This window comes from Lepidochelys kempii, chromosome 6 (genome assembly GCF_965140265.1).
Source record: "Lepidochelys kempii isolate rLepKem1 chromosome 6, rLepKem1.hap2, whole genome shotgun sequence".
Classification (NCBI taxonomy): Eukaryota; Metazoa; Chordata; order Testudines; family Cheloniidae; genus Lepidochelys; species Lepidochelys kempii.
This window is the reverse complement of record NC_133261.1, coordinates 41334901-41352919: the sequence shown is the minus strand read 5'-3', so window position 1 is coordinate 41352919 and position 18019 is coordinate 41334901. Positions and strand designations below refer to the sequence as shown.

At 41.8% G+C, this 18019-nt stretch overlaps 1 protein-coding gene across 7 annotated transcripts in view; it reads left to right on the top strand.

The window, feature by feature from the left end:
* The window catches only part of HIPK3 (homeodomain interacting protein kinase 3), a 154712-nt gene that overhangs the window by 116789 nt on the left and 19904 nt on the right, over window positions 1-18019 (top strand). For 6 of the 7 annotated variants that reach the window (XM_073347706.1, XM_073347700.1, XM_073347701.1 and 3 more), the window contains 6 exons: window positions 2166-2285; window positions 4104-4190; window positions 5469-5653; window positions 6701-6860; window positions 7476-7599; window positions 8327-8434. In XM_073347706.1, coding sequence (XP_073203807.1) covers window positions 2166-2285; window positions 4104-4190; window positions 5469-5653; window positions 6701-6860; window positions 7476-7599; window positions 8327-8434 — 784 coding nt within the window. The remainder of the gene's footprint in view (window positions 1-2165; window positions 2286-4103; window positions 4191-5468; window positions 5654-6700; window positions 6861-7475; window positions 7600-8326; window positions 8435-18019) is intronic. The other variant, XM_073347703.1, reaches the window with a different exon arrangement.

Below are 18019 nucleotides of genomic sequence, written 5' to 3'. Positions count from 1 at the left end.
TTCCAGGGGTGTGTCTGTGCGGATTTGATCTTGTGCTTTTTCAGGGAGTTTCTTGAGCAAATGCTGTAGTTTCTTTTGGTAACTCTCAGTGGGATCAGAGGGTAATGGCTTGTAGAAAGTGGTGTTAGAGAGCTGCCGAGCAGCCTCTTGTTCATATTCCGACGTATTCATGTTGACAACAGCATCTCCTTTGTCAGCCTTTCTGATTATGATGCCAGAGTTGTTTCTGAGGCTGTGGATGGCATTGTGTTCTGCACGGCTGAGGTTGTGGGGCAAGTGATGCTGCTTTTCCACAATTTCAGCCCATGCACGTCGGCGGAAGCACTCTATGTAGAAGTCCAGTCTGCTGCCTCGACCTTCAGGAGGAGTCCACCTAGAATCCTTCTTTATGTAGTGTTGGTAGGGAGGTCTCTGTGGATTAGTATGTTGTTCAGAGGTGTGTTGGAAATATTCCTTGAGTCGGAGACATCTAAAATAGGATTCTAGGTCACCACAGAACTGTATCATGTTCGTGGGGGTGGAGGGGCAGAAGGAGAGGCCCCGAGATAGGACAGCTGCTTCTGCTGGGCTAAGAATATAGTTGGATAGGTTAACAATATTGCTGGGTGGGTTGAGGGAACCATTGCTGTGGCCTCTTGTGGCAAGTAGTAGTTAGAAAGTTTAGTGTCCTTTTTCTTTTGTAGAGAAGCAAAGTGTGTGTTGTAAATGGCTTGTTACAGTAAAACATCTTGGTGTAGACAGTTATAGACCTGATACAATGTCCACTGAAGTCAACAGAGATACTCCCATTGTTCTAAATGGATGTTGGATCAGGCCCTATATAGTGAAGATTCCAAAGTACTTGACAAACAATATCCTGAAATTTCACTCACTGCTGAAATGCAGCCTTCTTTGGAGTGAAACACATATTCACTATGTAACAGAGCACAACAACGTATAAAGGAAGTGAAAAACTTCCAAAGAATACTGTATCTAACTGAAAACACAGGGACAATTTTAGGTGGGTAGAATGTGAGTAGCCAAATGAAATTTGGCTGGAATGTGGGGAGTTAATACCTGTATCAAAAGGGGTCTAACATTTTTATATAGCACATTTGCAAAATGGCAATCATCAGAATGTTCGGAGAAAATGGAACAAAAAATTAACTCCTCTTTTCACTGTGGATATATATGGTCTTGTCATTAAACTGTGTGGAAATTCTTTTAATACCTTTTGAAAGAACTGTGGCATACACCTAACCCATCCCACTGTAAAATGTTACTTGTGCTGGGCCCCCATGCATCACTTGGTTTCAAATATGATTTTTGAATTATTAGAAGAATAGTGCCTTGTATGTTCATTCTAAGGGGAAAACTGAGTATTCATGTCATTCTCTCCTCTTCTGAATGGAACAAACATCTTTCCTGAGCTTATCTGTAAGGCCTCAGTTCAGCTCTTAATAAGGATTTGAATGAGGGGAGGATGGTGACTTTGTGAAACTGCTCCCGGAGAGCATTCCATACATATGGAGTCATGATTATTGCAGAGTTTGCAGTAGTTTTGAACCAGTAAGTAATGTAAATAAAAGACTCATTGCTGACCAAAATTATGTCTTTGTTTAACTATACTAGTTTAGATGCTTGGGTATTTAGCAAAAAGAACAGGAGTACTTGTGGCACCTTAGAGACTAACAAATTTATTTGAGCATAAGCTTTCTTGGGCTACAGCCCACTTCATTGGCTGCACAGAATGGAACAGTTGACAAATGGGCCATCTTGATTATCACTACAAAAGTGTTTTTTGTTTTTTTTTCTCCTGCTGATAATAGCTCGTCTTAATTAATTAGCCTCTTACAGTTTGTATAGCAACTTCCACCTTCTCTGTATGTATATATATATCTTCTTACTATATGTTCCACAAGTACTCCCGTTCTTTTTGTGGAAACAGACTAGCATGGCTGCTACTCTGAAACCTTGGATATTTAGGGGTTTCTCCTGCTAATACCTGGAGAGAGCAATACACAACTTTTTAAAGTACCGACTCTCTCCTGCGTAAGAGTTGTTTGCCCACTCTTAGTCCTCTTTGCATTTTTTAGTGTGGGAAATGACAAAGTGCAAGTTTCTATCTTTGTAGATCATGATTTGAAAACAAAAAGTTAAGTTCCTTCTACTTTTTCCTCCTCCAGATTCGCTACATTTCACAGACTCAAGGTTTGCCAGGAGAGCAGTTGTTGAACATGGGAACGAAAACTGCAAGATTTTTCTGTAGAGAAACAGATGCACCATATTCTGGTTGGAGGTTAAAGGTAAAAAGTATTAAATACTTGAAAAAATAGTATAATGCATACATACGCCACATAGGCCAAATTAAGGTTTCTTATTTATAACATGGAGATCTTATTCACAAATTTGCAAAACTAAGATAGAATTATGTCTTCTATCTAAGTAATGTTAGGCCAGCCCTACTCTACAAACCTATATTGGTATATCTGCGTTGCTCTGGGGTGTGAAAAATCCACATCTACAGGTGATGTAGTTATAATGACCTAATCCCTCTCATAAGCAGGGTTATGTCAACGAGAGATCTTCTCCCTTCAACATAGCTACTACCGGTCGGCATAGCTAATCCTCTTCCCCAATGGGAGAAGCTCTCCCTTTAGCGTAGTAGCGTCTTTACTAAAGTACTATATCAGTGTAGCTGCACTGTAGCGCTGTATGTGAAGACAACCGCCCAGACCTATGTGGTTTAATTTCTCTGCTGTATAAAGAATTAAGTAGCTCCCATGTTATCTCTGGAGTGGGACCCACAAAGGCTTAGGCAGTATTGAGTAAAGAGCCAAGTACAGATAACAAATGGAGTTAAATCTTGGTGAATGGTCATGAAATTCTGAAGCAATAGTAGCAAAATAAAATATCATTCCATAGTAAGTTGTTTGGTTTATTTTGCTTAGTATGTTTAAAATGAAAAGTGAGGATTGCTAACTGGGTGTACTGTTGGTGCAATTGTCCACAAATTAATGCCTTTTGGACCCAGGTTATGTTAGAGCTTTCTAAGTGCTTTAGTGTGGTTATTCCTGGTCTCCAACTTTGATATTTCTGTTGGATCTCACTTTAACTTCCATCTGATCTCTTTCAGTATGAATGGAGGTGAATGGGGCTTTTATTGGCTAGAGAATGTATCTTTTTATGTTGGATACAAGACAAGTCACCCTTCTGTCTCTGGATATTAAGATTGTTAAATCTCCCATACCAGACTAAACAATCTACTCTTTGGAGGGAGAGGAAAGAGAAATTGTTTTGATGTATGGAGAGCACAGCTGAACTATTTTCCAGATTGTTAGAAAAACATTGCTGAATCTAGTCTAGATAATATGCTGAGGAAGCTTCTCTTTAATGTACTTTTAAATAGTGGTGTTTTTTTCTTTTGGGATCATGCAAGAGTCCCTACTGCAGGATGAGAGTGGGACGCAGGTGTTGCTTTGTTTTATTTACTTATTTTGGGGAAATTATAACAGAAAGTGAGGAGTAAGGTATTTAGTTTCATTATGCTACTGTCTTGGTGTATATACTTGTCCTTTAGGCCTTATTTGTTTATGATGTTTTAATATTTCAGATACTTTCTCTGTCACTGTAGCTCTGAACAAATAAAATGTACTTGAAAACAAAACAGAAACAACAACCCTGTAAGAAGAGAGAAATTGAAAGGGGCATGATTCTATTTAAAGTGATACTGTCACCTAGTTTAGTTCCAAAAGTTAGTGGTAGGTGAATGTGTAAAATAAACCAACAACAAACAAACAAAAACCTTTTATGTAAGAAACCAAATACCAATAAAAAAGTTTTCATAAAGCATGTTTTTGTTAGATGTTCGCTATTTCCTGAGTTGTTTGCAAACCAGATACTGTAGTATAGCATTGTGATTATTCAGAAGAGCCAGGAAGTGAAATTGGCTATTTTTGTTGTCTAAACTGACTGAAATACAAAAAGTCAGCAAAAAGCATAACAGTGAAATAAATGTCAAATTAAAGTCTCTCAATTGTCTAAAGTGTGATTACTAACACTAAATATTTTATACTAACAGTGTCCTTTTAATTGACGGAGTGTTTGTTTTTTTCCCTTTTAAGACACTGGAAGAGCATGAGACAGAGACAGGGATGAAGTCTAAAGAGGCCAGAAAGTATATTTTCAACAGTTTGGATGATATAGTGCATGTGAGTTCTCAAGTATTTTTCCTTTGCAAGCAATACTGCTGAGAGATGCACAATGATTTATTTTTAAACTTTTATCAGTTAGATTTTGTGAATTAGAGTTCATTCTGGGAATATTTTCCATTCATCCATACCTGCCTAGTGTGCTTCTGTGGAAACAGTCCATCTATGCCTGTCTAACTTCCTTGGTGCATAGATCTCGTCTTCTTTTGTTGTTCTGTGATTGTTGTGCAGTTACATTTGTCCTGGTGAAAAAGATCTTAAATAGTGTGCAGTATATTCCATATTCTACTGTAACATCTACCAATCTAGGTAAAATGATTCTTATATCTAGGTTTTTGTTTATAGTAAAAGTATCATTTGTCTTCATCCTTTTTCTAGAGACACTGACAGCTTCCCAAACCCTTTTGTTTTTAAATAAACTGCATCCTTATACTTCTACTGCTTTATATGCCTTAATCACTAATAAAAGGAAATCTCCTCCCCCTCTTTCTTCTTTGACATCCTGAGAAAATACTCAATTCCATTTTAGGACTGGTGTTACTATACACATTTGAAATTGTCTTCTTCATGTACTAGCTCTGTTCTCACAGCTCAACCTTAAAAAAAAGAGTAATACTTAACATTTATTTAGTATTTTCCACTTTCAAGGCAAAAATAAGTAAGAGGATCTGGTGGTTTTTGTTACTTTGAATCTTTTATTCCTCCATTTTCAGAGGTTGGCAAAATCTTCCACTTAGTTCTGAGAGACTTCCAGTGGCATGGAAGCAGACAGAGAATCTCATCTGTCTCGTATGTCAGGCACATGGGTTCCCTAATCTGAGTGAGCATCACTGATTAAAAATGTATCAGTTGAAAGAAAACACTTCCAGGGATGATGATTTGAGGCAGGTGCGGGCACCAGTACTACTGATAACTGGGTTTCTTTTTCAAGGATTCTAATCTCCACCTCCTAAACAGACTGTTAAATTTCAAATCCCAAATTTGGAATGATAGGTGGTATAAGGCTTTCAATAGATGTTAGTGCGCAGGTACTGTCAGAAGAGCAGTTATTTATACAGTAAAATCTTGAAAGGTGTTTCTTGGGTCAGATTCATTAGCCCCAAGATAAACATGTTTGGACAAGCTAATAAATTCCAAATATTTCACTTGGCCCTACTTTTTAAAAGCAATACATGTTAGTTTTTTGAAGTGGAAAAATTTAATGAAAGGAACCAAAGGAAGTATTATCAGTATGCATGTTTGTTTTATCTGACTTTTTAAAAAATTGTTCCATGCCAGGTGAACATGGTGATGGATCTGGAAGGAAGTGACCTATTGGCAGAGAAGGCAGATAGAAGAGAATTTGTCAGTCTGTTGAAGAAAATGTTGCTGATTGATGCTGATTTAAGAATTACTCCAGCTGAGACACTGAACCATCCCTTTGTTACCATGAAGCATCTCCTAGATTTTCCACATAGCAACCAGTATGTTATATACAGTAATAATAAAACAGTGTAGTGTTAGACCTACAACAGTGCTTTACAGTCAAATTGATGTGTGTGGGGTGGTGTGTGTGTGTGTGTATATATATATATATATTCTGTTGCTTAAAACTTATAGAATGCTAAGTATGTATAGTGTTGAGATGCCTAGAATACAAAATTTCCCATGCTGAGGCACCAATAATCTTAGGGCCTGATTCTAAAAAGAACTGAGTACCCTCCATTCTCATAGAATTGGTGTTCAGAATTTAATAGAATCAGGCCCTAATTCCCAAGCCCAATTAAAGTTTTTAAAATGCTAGAAATAGATACTTGAACAATAAATAAATAGATAAATAAAATAGATACACAGAAGTCTAACAAAGGAGAGAACTTTTCATATGTCTAATCCAGCGGTTCTCAAACTGTGGGCGGGACCCCAAAGTAGGTCACGGGTCACCAGGGCTGTCGTTAAACTTGCTGGGGCCTGAGGCTGAAGCCAAAGCCCAAACCCCACTGCCCAGGGCTGAAGCCCTCAAACTTTGGCACCCTCCCCAGGGCAGGCGGGCTCAGGCTTTGACCTTCCTGTGGTCTTGTAGTAATTTTTGCTGTCAGAAGGGGGTCGCGGTGCAATGAAGTTTGAGGAAACCCTGGTCTAATCCATAACCTTCTTTTGGCACATACCCCAATTATTAGCAGATACTCAGCAATACTGTTAGACACTAGAAGCAGAAAATAGTTACAGTTTATCTTTCTTGATATTAAACCATAGATTCAATAGGTTTACCATTAATTGTAAGAATTTTGGGTTTTTAGAGAAGAGATGCTCATAAGCATAATTCTAGCTGTATCTTGCCTTACAGAATCGTAAAATCATAGGGTTAGAAGGGATCGTAAGGGTCATCTAGTCTAACTTCCTTCAAAGATGCAGGATTATGTTAATCATGAAATTGCGTTTTCCGAACCATTTCTCCTTCCTCCAGTGGAATTAATTAATTTATACTTTTTAAAATGGAAATTTTAAATAAAAAAATTCTCTTCTTTTAACAGAGTGAAATCTTGTTTCCATATCATGGATGTCTGCAAATACAGATCAAACTCATATGACATAAGTAATTGCAATAAAACGCCACTTATAAGACCAGTTGCCTCAGGCAGAGCTACTAATCTGACTGCAAACTTCACCAAAATTGGCACAGTGAGGAGTCAGGTAAGAATTTTTGGCTATTAGCTCTATTAATTTAGTTTCTCATTTTGATTTCAGAATATGATCCAGGAATCATCATATTTGACAATAGCTGCAAAATCTTATGTACATTTTATTCCCCCTTTCTAGAGTTGTTCACTTTTTGTTCAGTTTGAAAAAGTTAGTTTTCTAAGCCTGATTTCAAAAACGTTTAGGTTTTGACTTGTCATCCTGAAAGTGGTTTGCTTTATTACAGTGCCCTCGAGTGGTCAAATGGTATTTCTTCATCTGAAATGTTTTGAAACTTCAATTTCAGTTTTCAGAGTAGCAGCTGTGTTAGTCTGTATTTGCAAAAAGAAAAGGAGTACTTGTGGCACCTTAGAGACTAACCAATTTATTTGAGCATAAGCTTTCCGATGAAGTGAGCTGTAGCTCACGAAAGCTTATCCTCAAATAAATTGGTTAGTCTCTAAGGGGCCACAAGTACTCCTTTTCTTTTTTCTATTTCAATGGAATTAATTAATAATTATTTGCTCTGTATTTGTGTGTGTGTGTGAGAGAGAGAGAGAGAGAGAGAGAGATGATAATAAAATATACATTCATTTAATGTGGTCATCCATGCTAAATTTATTGTTTCAGGCATTAACTGCATCTGCCCATTCAGTTTTACATCATGGAATACCACTGCAGGCAGGAACTGCTCAGTTTGGTTGCAATGATGCTTTTCAGCAGGCACTGATTATATGCCCCCCAACTATCCAAGGTAGGATTAACTGAAATTGTTTCATTTTCTGAATTTTGAAAAGCAGCAGCTATTACTGGAGTCGTTAATTGTCTGTATTTCACTATAAACTTTGTCTGAGAAATTTACAGTTCTGCTATAAAAAAAACTCCCCAGACTGAAACGGGAAATATTTTTGATTAAATAAATCTATCTGGATAATGGGAGTCCTGCCATTGCATTTCTAGGTGAATTTTCCTCATATTTTAATCCACAGCCCTCTGAATGAAATTGAATGCTAAAACAAGAATTTATTAGCCTCTCCAAAATGTTTTGCTAGCTTTCTGCCACTGCCCTGTTGTACTTTTGAAGTGTAATATGTAGAATAGATCAAGCTGAGATATTTTAACTTATGATGTGAGAGAGACTAGCAGAGCATGGTCTCTGTTCAGACTAGATTTGACTGAGACCGTTATAGTGCAAAGCACATACATCTTATTTGAGAGAGACCTGCTAAATTTTCTGACCTTTTACATTTATGCCTTCATGTTTGGTGGGATAGCAGATGTTAAGACATAAAATATAGTGTAGTTCATAAAGTTCATTTTTGTGAAGGTAAATGTTGTTGCATATACTCAACTTTGGTTATATGTGACTCTAAGCATACATGATTTAGAGTTCTCTCAAAGCTTTCAAAAGTTGCAGAAACCACTTATTAAGGCAGCCCAAAGGAAGGTCTGTATACCATGTCCTAACATCCAATTGTCAGTTTTTTCTCCTTACAGCAGTTTAGGAGCTCATTCACTCATTTTACCTGTGGGATTCCAGGGCAGATGTTGTCTTCTTAAAACTAGAGATCCTAGCACCAGGCCAAAAGGTATTGCTATGAACTGGAACTGCTATGCTTCTAGCACAAATCTGAAATACTTTCTTGTTTTTAGATATGTCTGCATAGATGTAAATAATAATGTGATACTGTGCTCTATAATGTCAGAGAACAAGATTTGATTTCTGTCCCCAGTCTAACATGAACAGTGTACTTTTGGTGTGGGTAGAGTGTTGTTTATGTCAAACAGCAACCTGCTTACCAGTTGAAAAGAATGACAGGGTCTAGATCCAAAGCAGTCCTGTGCATTCCCCATCTTAAATGAGGATGATCACAGCATGGGATCTTAAGGCTGTGCATGTGTGAAATAGGTTTAAAGTTTGGGCAAAATAGGGAGAAATCTCTTGGGGTTTCAATTAGGAATGTTGGAGATCCATGGAGACAGCATGTATAATTATCCTGAGTAATTACCGCTCTGCTGGATCCTACAATTACTGTGTGTCATTATGATGAATTAGGACAGTTGCATCTGACCATTGCAGCCTGAACATACTGTTTCAAAAAGGTCAGGTGGCCACAACTATGCTTTGTAGCAGGTTCTCTGCCCTGTTGTGTTCCCATTATGCTACTCGGGCAGCACAGACACAGCAGAAGCCCACCCCCAAGTCTCCTTGCAAGGAATTCCCACTGTGGGAGAATCTCCAGTATGCATAGAGCTCCTATGCCTCCCCCATCACTCCTGGCACATAGGATGGGTCAGGTGGAGAAGAAGAGTACCTTGAGCATGCTACTCTCTGGCTCATGATCTCGTGGGGATAGTAGCCAGCTCGCACAAGTTGAGCAACCTCTAGCTCTAACCTGGGCTGGATAATAGGATCAGGGAGTTAAAACTGGTGGTTGGTTCTCCTCTTTTAGGCTATCATTGGGTAATTGTGGAGGAGAAGGGGGCCGTCCTTTGCTGGTGCTTCCTTAGACTCTGGCAAAGCCAGTTGAGCACCTATCCTGCTGTCTTAGGGGCTTCCACAGCTTGGTAGGGAACCCATCTAGATCTTCCAAATATTTCAGATTAAAAATTACAATTCACAGAATATATTTTTAATTCATAATTAAATACAAATCTTAACAGAGTTGCCCTCAGGGCAACTTGGAATCTTGAGTCAAATGTTGGACACCACTGTACTTGGTAGCCGCCCAAACAAGTATGAAACCTAAATATTCAGTGCAGAATGCTTTACTTTTGGCAAAATAGTCTGAAAAATGGTAGGAACAGTCACTCTAAGCCTGATCTGAGCCAGTGACTTAGATGTAAGGATCTGTGTCCAGTTCCCCCCAGAATGAATTTTTCTTTTACTATGAGAACCTTAAATTCAGGTCTAGAGCACATAACTGATTCCTTGATTTCTTCTGTATTAGCTTTATGATGGTTCTAAATTTCAGCTTTAGGTCAGAATTTTATCATAATTCTGATACTCATCTTTAGCCAAATACTCCAACAATGTTTTAAAAGCTGAATTATGACTGTAGCCCACAGGAGTCTGAGAGTCCAAGTCCCAAATGATTCATGCATCTGCATGATATTTTGGCATGTGCAATTCCAGACTCTTAAGGCTTATGGTTTTTCAGGCCAGAAAATCCTGCAGCCCATGCAGGGCCTGGTGAAGGAAACTGGCTATCCCAGAAGATTCGTTATGCTCTTCAGGAATCTATCTTTGGGAGCATGGAGTAGCAGTGGAATTGGGGTAGTGGACCTTGTGGAAACTTCATGCTCTGAGGCATATCTCTGTAAGGGTGAGCAATGGATAGGGGTCTTAGAACAGTGTGGTAAGATGGGTCCTGGAAGGAAAGCAATAGGAGAAGTGCTGAAGGGGACGGGCAAGAGAGATACAGAAGAAGAGGACAGAAAACAACAAAAAGGAAGGGGGAGGGGAAATCAAACAGGACATAAAAAGGAAAATGGATTTTTATAGAGAAAAAATATAGAAGTGGGAGATGAAGAGGAACCAATCAGTTTTAAGTTTAGTAATTTATTCTTATCTTTAGCTAAAACACCATTTACAGTTATCACATGAACACCAAAATTAAGCATTTGATATGCACCTACAGGCAGCACCATCAATAAAATTTATTCCACCTTACCTTTGGGGATATTGGTTAAATTGCACTGTCCTTAAGGGAAGGAGATAACAAGTTGGCAGAACCTTTCCTTACAATAATTCTGTAACATCCATTTGAGATAGATGTTTTGGAATTCCTGAAAAGAAATCTTCAGATAATGCCTAATACCCAGTTATTGGAAATGATTGATAGCCGATGAGGTGACAATGTTAGCATACAAGTACTTCCTCTGAGGCAGACTAGAAAACAGCTGGAATACCACAGGGATGTGTACCTTTCTACATGTATATAAGAACATAGATTAGGCTTTATTCCCCTAAACAAGCACATGCACCTCATGTAAACAGAGGTTTTATTGTTTGAAGGACTTGTATCAGACAGTATCTGGAATCTGACAGTAGATATTTATGGGAAGAGACTCTAGTTTTTGCTGTTTGTATTTTTTAACATCAACCCATCAGATATAAACTGTTTTGACAAGAACTGTCTTTCTCATCTCAAGTCACTGTCAACTATGGAGAAGAGAAGACAGTTTAGGTGACACTTGGGTGTTGGTTTTCAGTTTGGTTGTATTCTTTCATCTTTGTTTTTTCTCTGAAGAGGTTACCCATTGCTGCAATGCACCTATATTGAGAGGGCATGTGTTCTTGTTGGAAAATGGCCAGTCTTTGAAAGGGAAAATGAAATCATTATGACAGCTGCAGGTGTTAAGGAGTTCTTTGTAAATTATGCTAAATCCCGCTTAATTCTCTCTCACCAACTGGAAGTCATAGAGACCCCAATAGACATAGGCTGAGGAAAAGCCTTTTTACTTAAATTCAGAACCCAAGAAAACTTACCCTTTCTTAAGATAAAGATAGAGCCAGCAGGTGTTACCAACTATGTTATTCATAGCTGTTGCCTCTATCCTGGGTTTCAGAACTTTCTGAAAGCTTTGAGTACACCAGCCCAAAATGTTATAGACTATTTGAGCTAAACATATAACTTTATGCACAGATTATTTCCTTCTGAGTATACTAATTATAGGTAATTTATTTTCTGCTAATGGTACCTTTTTTTTTAAGATGCATGTTACTATTTTAGTAATACCTAATAAATAGGATATTGAAAAGGAGACAGTACAGGAAAAAATAGTTGTCTTTGGATTCCATTGCCTGCTCTTAGTAGTGTGCTGAACTGCTGAATTAGAGTCCTAATTTAGTCATAGCTTGAATGGGGGAGAACAAACATACTGGTTTCAGCACCTCTGTGACAAGCTGAGTTTTTGGTGGTGAGGTGATGGGAGAGAAATGCTAACAATATTTGGTGCTGTTCATCATTCCCTGTTTGGCTTCTGTGTAGAATATCCTAAGTGCTGAGTCTTGCTGCTCTTGGCAGAATTAAGGTGCTGCTGGTCTATATGGTTGGATGGAAGAAATTACTCAACAAAGTTTTTTAAATTCCAAGCCTTTCATCAAACAGTTACAACTTAGTATAGCAATGTGGCATGTTCAAAGATGTTCAGTCCATTGAAATAAAAGATAAAAACAACCTCCTAATGCATAAATGAATGTATAATCTTAGGCAGTAGTTTCCTGTCACCCATATGTGTATGGCTTAGTAATTGACTGCAGTGTGTGTCATGTAAAAGGCAAGACCAGAAGTCAAAATTAGTATATTCTCATTGACAGTAGAACCTGCGGTGAAAGAAAGCTGTTCTATTAGAAAATGCTGTTGAAAAAATAAAAAACTACTGCCCCCTTCCCTATTTATATTGTTAGATCATCTGAAAATTATTGTGTGGCTTAAACATTGCACCATTTTTTATCTGTGACTGTCTGAATCTGGTAAAGCCCAGTAGGGATGACAAGCCATTAAAACACTCATAGAACATTAGAGAGGGTGTCTTTCCTGGACTGTTCTTGCTGTAATATTTCAGGTGTGTGTCAGTTCACAGTGCCAGAACACACACAAGAGAAGCAGGTTGTGGCTGTCATGGGCTCTGCTGGAAAGATTTTATGGATTGTAGGGAGAATCAAATACTGGTTCCCCACAGAAGATCCTAAAACCAGACAGATGCATGGGTGGCATGTATAAGAGGCTTGAGGAGACTTACCCTCCCCCAAATAAAAAAGGCTGGCCATGCAGGGGGCAAATGTGGGTCACCTCCACTTTTTTTCCTGCCTTCAAGGCAAGTGATGTGGGAGGAGGTGAGGGGAGTGAGCGGTGGGCGGGACCTTGGGGGAAGAGGTAGATTAGGGGCTGGAAGAGGGCAGGGCCTCGGGGGGAAGAAGTGAAGTGGGGTGGGAAGAGGTGGGGTGGAGCCTCAGGGCGGAGGGCAGTCTGCATACCGGTGGCCCCCCACTTTTAGGGTACTTCCAGTGATCCTGGAGTAGCCTTCCCAAACGAAAGACTCATGCGCCATCTGTGGACAGAAGGGGTCCATGTATGTGGCTTCCTTACAGGCATCACTGTTAAGAGCTAGAGGAATTGATAAGGACACCTTGTGGAAAGAAAATGTTAGTAGGTAGGAAGTGATTGAGTTCCATAGGCCTCCGTGGGGAGCAGTGAAGTTAGCCATTGACCCTCCCCCAATGTTGTTTTTCCTTGGCTGCCCTGCAACTGAAGAAATTTGTAATAGATAGTAAAACTCTCAGCATTGTAGAAAGCTTTTAGCATGAGTCATTCTGCTGAGGATAAAATATAATTGGTTCTTTCTATAGAATGTGTTCTCATAGTGATTACACAAATTACAGTAACACACACTTGAACAGATAGGTACTGAAACAAAATCTCCTAAGGCCTTGTCTACACTACGAAATTAGGTCGAATTTGTAGAAGTCGGTTTTGTAGAAAGCATTTGTGTACAGTCGATCGTATGAGTCCCCACACAAATGCTCTAAGTGCATGTAGTCGGCGGAGTGTGTCCACAGTACCGAGGCAACCGTCGACTTCCGGAGTGTTGCACTGTGGGTGGCTATCCCACAGTTCCCGCAGTCTCCGCTGCCCATTTGAATTCTGGGTAGAAATCTCAGTGCCTGATGGGGCTAAATCATTGTCGCAGGTGGTTCTGGGTACATATCGTCAGGCCCCCCTTCCCTCCCTCCCTCCATGAAAGCAAGGGCAGACAATCGTTTTGTGCCTTTTTTCTTGAGTTACCTGTGCAGACGCCATACCACGGCAAGCATGGAGCCCGCTCAGCTAACCGTCAGCGTATGTCTCCTGGGTGCTGGCAGATGTGGTACTGCGTTGCTACACAGCAACAGACAGTGCGGTATGACTTTTGGCAGCAGACAGTGCAGTATGACTGGTAGCCATCGTCGACGTAGTCCAGGGTGCTCCTTTAACCAACCTCGATGAGGTCAGGGGTGCCTGGGCAAACATGGGAGTGACTCAGCCAGGTCACTTCCCTTTTAAGTTTCGTCTCGTGGCGATTGAGTCGTACCAGCAGTGCACTGTCTTTTAACCTGCAGCTAGCAGAAGATGATGGCTAGTCGTCATACTGCACCGTCTTCTGCCGAGCACCCAGGAGATGACGATGGCTAGCGGTCGTACTACACAGTCTGCTGCCAGCAAGATGTATAAAGATAGATGAAGTGGATCAAAACAAGAAATAGACCAGATTTGTTTTGTATTCATTTTCTCCTCCCTCCCTCCGTGAAAGCAATGGCCTGCTAAACCCGGTTTTGAGTTCTATCCTTGAGGGGGGGCCATTCTGTTTCTTGCAAAGCTACCCCCTTTGTTGATTTTAATTCCCTGTAAGCCAACCCGGTAAACCATGTTTTCAGTTGCCCCGCCCTCCACCAGACCAATGGCAAACAATCGTTTCACGCCCTTTTCCCTGGATTGCCCGAGCAGGAGCAGACGCCATAGCACAGCAAGCATAGAGCCCGTTCAGCTCACCACAGCAGTTATGAAGTGAGCTGTAGCTCACGAAAGCTTATGCTCATATAAATTGGTTAGTCTCTAAGGTGCCACAAGTACTCCTTTTCTTTTTGAGAATACAGACTAACACGGCTGCTACTCTGAAACCTGTAAACACCTTGCACATTATCGTGCAGTGTATGCAGAACCAGCACCTGAAAAACCAGGCGAGGAGGCGACGGCAGCGCAGTGTTGAGGACATGAACACGCTTTTCTCTAAAACCATGTTTCCCCGCAATTTGGAGATCATGGTGTTCCACAGCATAAGCTTGTCCCACTAACACCGATTCTGAGCCCAGGAAACAAGCAGAGAGTGGTAGGACCACATAGTGTTGCAGGTCTGGGATGATTCCCAGTGGCTGCGAAACTTTCGCATGCTTAAGGGCACTTTCATGGAACTTTGTGACTTGCTTTCCCCTGCACTGAAGCACAAGAATACCAAGATGAGAGCAGCCCTCACAGTTCCCAAGCGAGTGGCAATAGCCCTGTGGAAGCTTGCAACGCCAGACAGCTACCAGTCAGTTAGTAATCAATTTGGAGTGAGCAAATCTACTGTGGGGGTTGCTGTGATGCAAGTAGCCAACGCAATCACTGAGCTGCTGCTATCAAAGGTAGTGACTCTGAGAAATGTGCAGGTCATACTAGATGGCTTTGCTGCAATGAGATTCCCTAACTGTGGTGGGGCTATTGACGGAACCCATATCCCTATCTTGGGACTGGACCACAAGGGCAGCCAATACATAAACCGCAAGGGGTACTTTTCAATGGTGCTGCAAGCACTGGGGGGTCACAAGGGAAATTTCACCAACATCAACGTGGGTTGGCCGGGAAAGGTTCATGACGCTCGTGTCTTCAGGAACTCTGGTCTGTTTAAATGGCTGCAGGAAGGGATTTACTTCCCAGTCCAGAAAATAACTTGGGGTGTTGAAATGCATATAGTTATCCTTGGGGACCCAGCCTACCCCTTAATGCCCTGGCTCATGAAGCCGTACACAGGCAGCCTGGACAGTAGTCAGGAGCTGTTCAACTATAGGCTGAGCAAGTGCAGAATGGTGGTAGAATGTGCATTTGGACGTTTAAAGGGTCACTGTTGCAGTTTACTGACTCACTCAGACCTTGGCAAAACCAATATTCCCATTGTGGAGCACAGAACAAGCAGCAATAACAATCTCTGTGAGAGTAAGGGGGAGACTTTATGGCGGGGTGGGAGGTTGATGCAAATCGCCTGGCCACTGAATAAACGCAGCCAGACACCAAGGCAGTTAGAAGAGCACAGCAGGAAGCGGTGCACATCAGAGAAGCTTTGAAAACCAGTTTCATGACTGGCCAGGGTACTGTATGACACTTCTGTTTGTTTCTCCTTGATGAAAACCCGCCCCCTTGGTTGACTCTAATTCCCTGTAAGCCACCCGCTCTCCCGCCTTCGATCACCGCTTGCTTGCAAAGGAAATAACTTCACTATCGTTTAAAAAACATGTATTCTTTATTAATTGATTATAAAAATAGGGAGATAACTCACAAGGTAGCCCGGGTGGGGTGTGGGAGGAGGGTAGGAGGGAAGGAAAAGGCCACTTTAAAACTTGTTGAATGCCAGCCTTCTGTTGCTTGGGCTGTCCACTGGGGTGGAGTGGTTGGGTGCCCGGAGCCTCCCCCCCCCGCCGCATTCTTGGGCATCTGGGTGAGGCGGCTATGGAACTTGGGGAGGAGGGAGGGCAGTTAAGCAGGGGCTGCAGCGGCAGTCTGTGATCCTGCTGCCGTTCATGAACCTCCACCAGACGCCAGAGCATGTCCGTTTGATCCCGCAGTAGCCCCAGCATTTCCTCATGCCGCCTCTGATCTTTCTGCCGTCACCTCTCCTCATGTTCATTGGCCACTGTCCTGTACTCTGCTATTGTGTCCCTCCACCCAGCTCTGTCAGTGCCGGACAACTGCATGAGCTCAGAGAACATTTCATCGCGCGTGTGTTTTTTTCGCCGCCTTATCTGAGAGAGCCTCTGGGACGGAGGAGGGAGGCTTGAAACATTTGCAGCTGCTGGAGGAAAAAAAGGGAGTGAAGTATTTAAGAAGATACATTTTACAGAACAATGGCTTTCTCTTTCACGGTGAACAATACTATTCACGTTACATAGCACATGTGATTTTGGTACAAGGTCGCATTTTGCATCTTATATTGAGTGCCTGTGGCTTTGGTGTTAGAGATCACACACGCAGGGCCAGGCAACAGAATTCGGCTTGCAGGCGGCCATGGTAAGCCATAGTCTTTCGGCTTCTGCAACCTTCATAACAGCAGCCCCCTCCTTTCCCATACCAAGCAAAGCCCGTTGAGTTGGCCATTTACTGCTGCAGCTTTCCTGTTAATGTGCAGCAGCAGAAACCAAACTAACCCCCTCCCCCCCATCCAGTTTTCTGGGATGATCGCTTTTCCCCTCCCCCCACCGCCTGGCTGGTATCAGGGAACATACCTGCTAGCCAAACGCGAACAGCTCAGCGCCAATATCCCCCCCACCATGTGGCTAACTGCAGGGAGGATTTCTTTTCAGCCACAGGCAAACAGCCCAGTAGGAATGGGCACCTCTGAATGTCCCCTTAATCAAATTCCCCTATTTCAACCAGGTTACCATGAACGATATCCCTCTCCTGAGGATAACACAGAGAGATAAAGAACGGATGTTGCTTGAATGCCAGCAAACACCGGGACCATACACTGCCAGGCTTTGTCATGCAATGATACCAGATTACTTGCTACTAGCATGGCGTGGTAAAGTGTCCTACCATGGAGGACGGAATAAGGCTGCTCTCCCCAGAAACCTTCTGCAGAGGCTTTTAGAGTACCTCCAGGAGAGCTTCATGGAGATGTCCCTGGAGGATTTCAGCTCCATCCCCAGACACGTTAACAGACTTTTCCAGTAGCTGTACTGGCAATGAATGCATCCCAAGTCCTCAGGGCTACTTAATCATTAAAAAATGCTTGCTTTTATAACATGTATTATATTTAAAAAGATACACTCACCAGAGGTCCCTTCTCTGGCTTCGTTGGGTTGGGAGGGTATTTCAGTCAGGATGATAAAAAGATTCTGGCTGTCAGGGAGAACAGTGTGCTGTGTGCTCTCCCAAAGCTCGTCGTCCTCCTCATCTTCCCCATCTGCAAAATCCTCAGCCATGGCAGAGAGTACCCCATCATCGGAGTCCATGGACAGGGGTGGGGTAGTGGTGGCCGGCCCCCCCTAGAATTGCATGCAGCTCAGCGTAGAAGCGGCATGTCTGGGGCTCTGTCCCAGAGCGTCTGTTTGATTCTTTGGTTTTCTGGTACGCTTGTCTGAGCGCTTTAAGTTTCATGTGGCACTGTGTTGCGTCCCTGATATAGACTCTGTCCCTCGAGGCCTCTGAGATTTTTTGAAATGTTTTGACATTTCGTCTTTTGGAACGTGGTTCTGATAGCACGGATTCCTCTCCCCATACAGCGATCAGATCCAGTACCTCCCGTTCGGTCCATGCGGGAGCTCTTTTTCGATTCTGGGACTGCATGGTCACCTGTGCTGATGAGCTCACCTGGCCAAACAGGAAATGAGATTCAAAAGTTCCCAGGGCTTTTCCTGAACACTTGGCCAGTGCATTTGA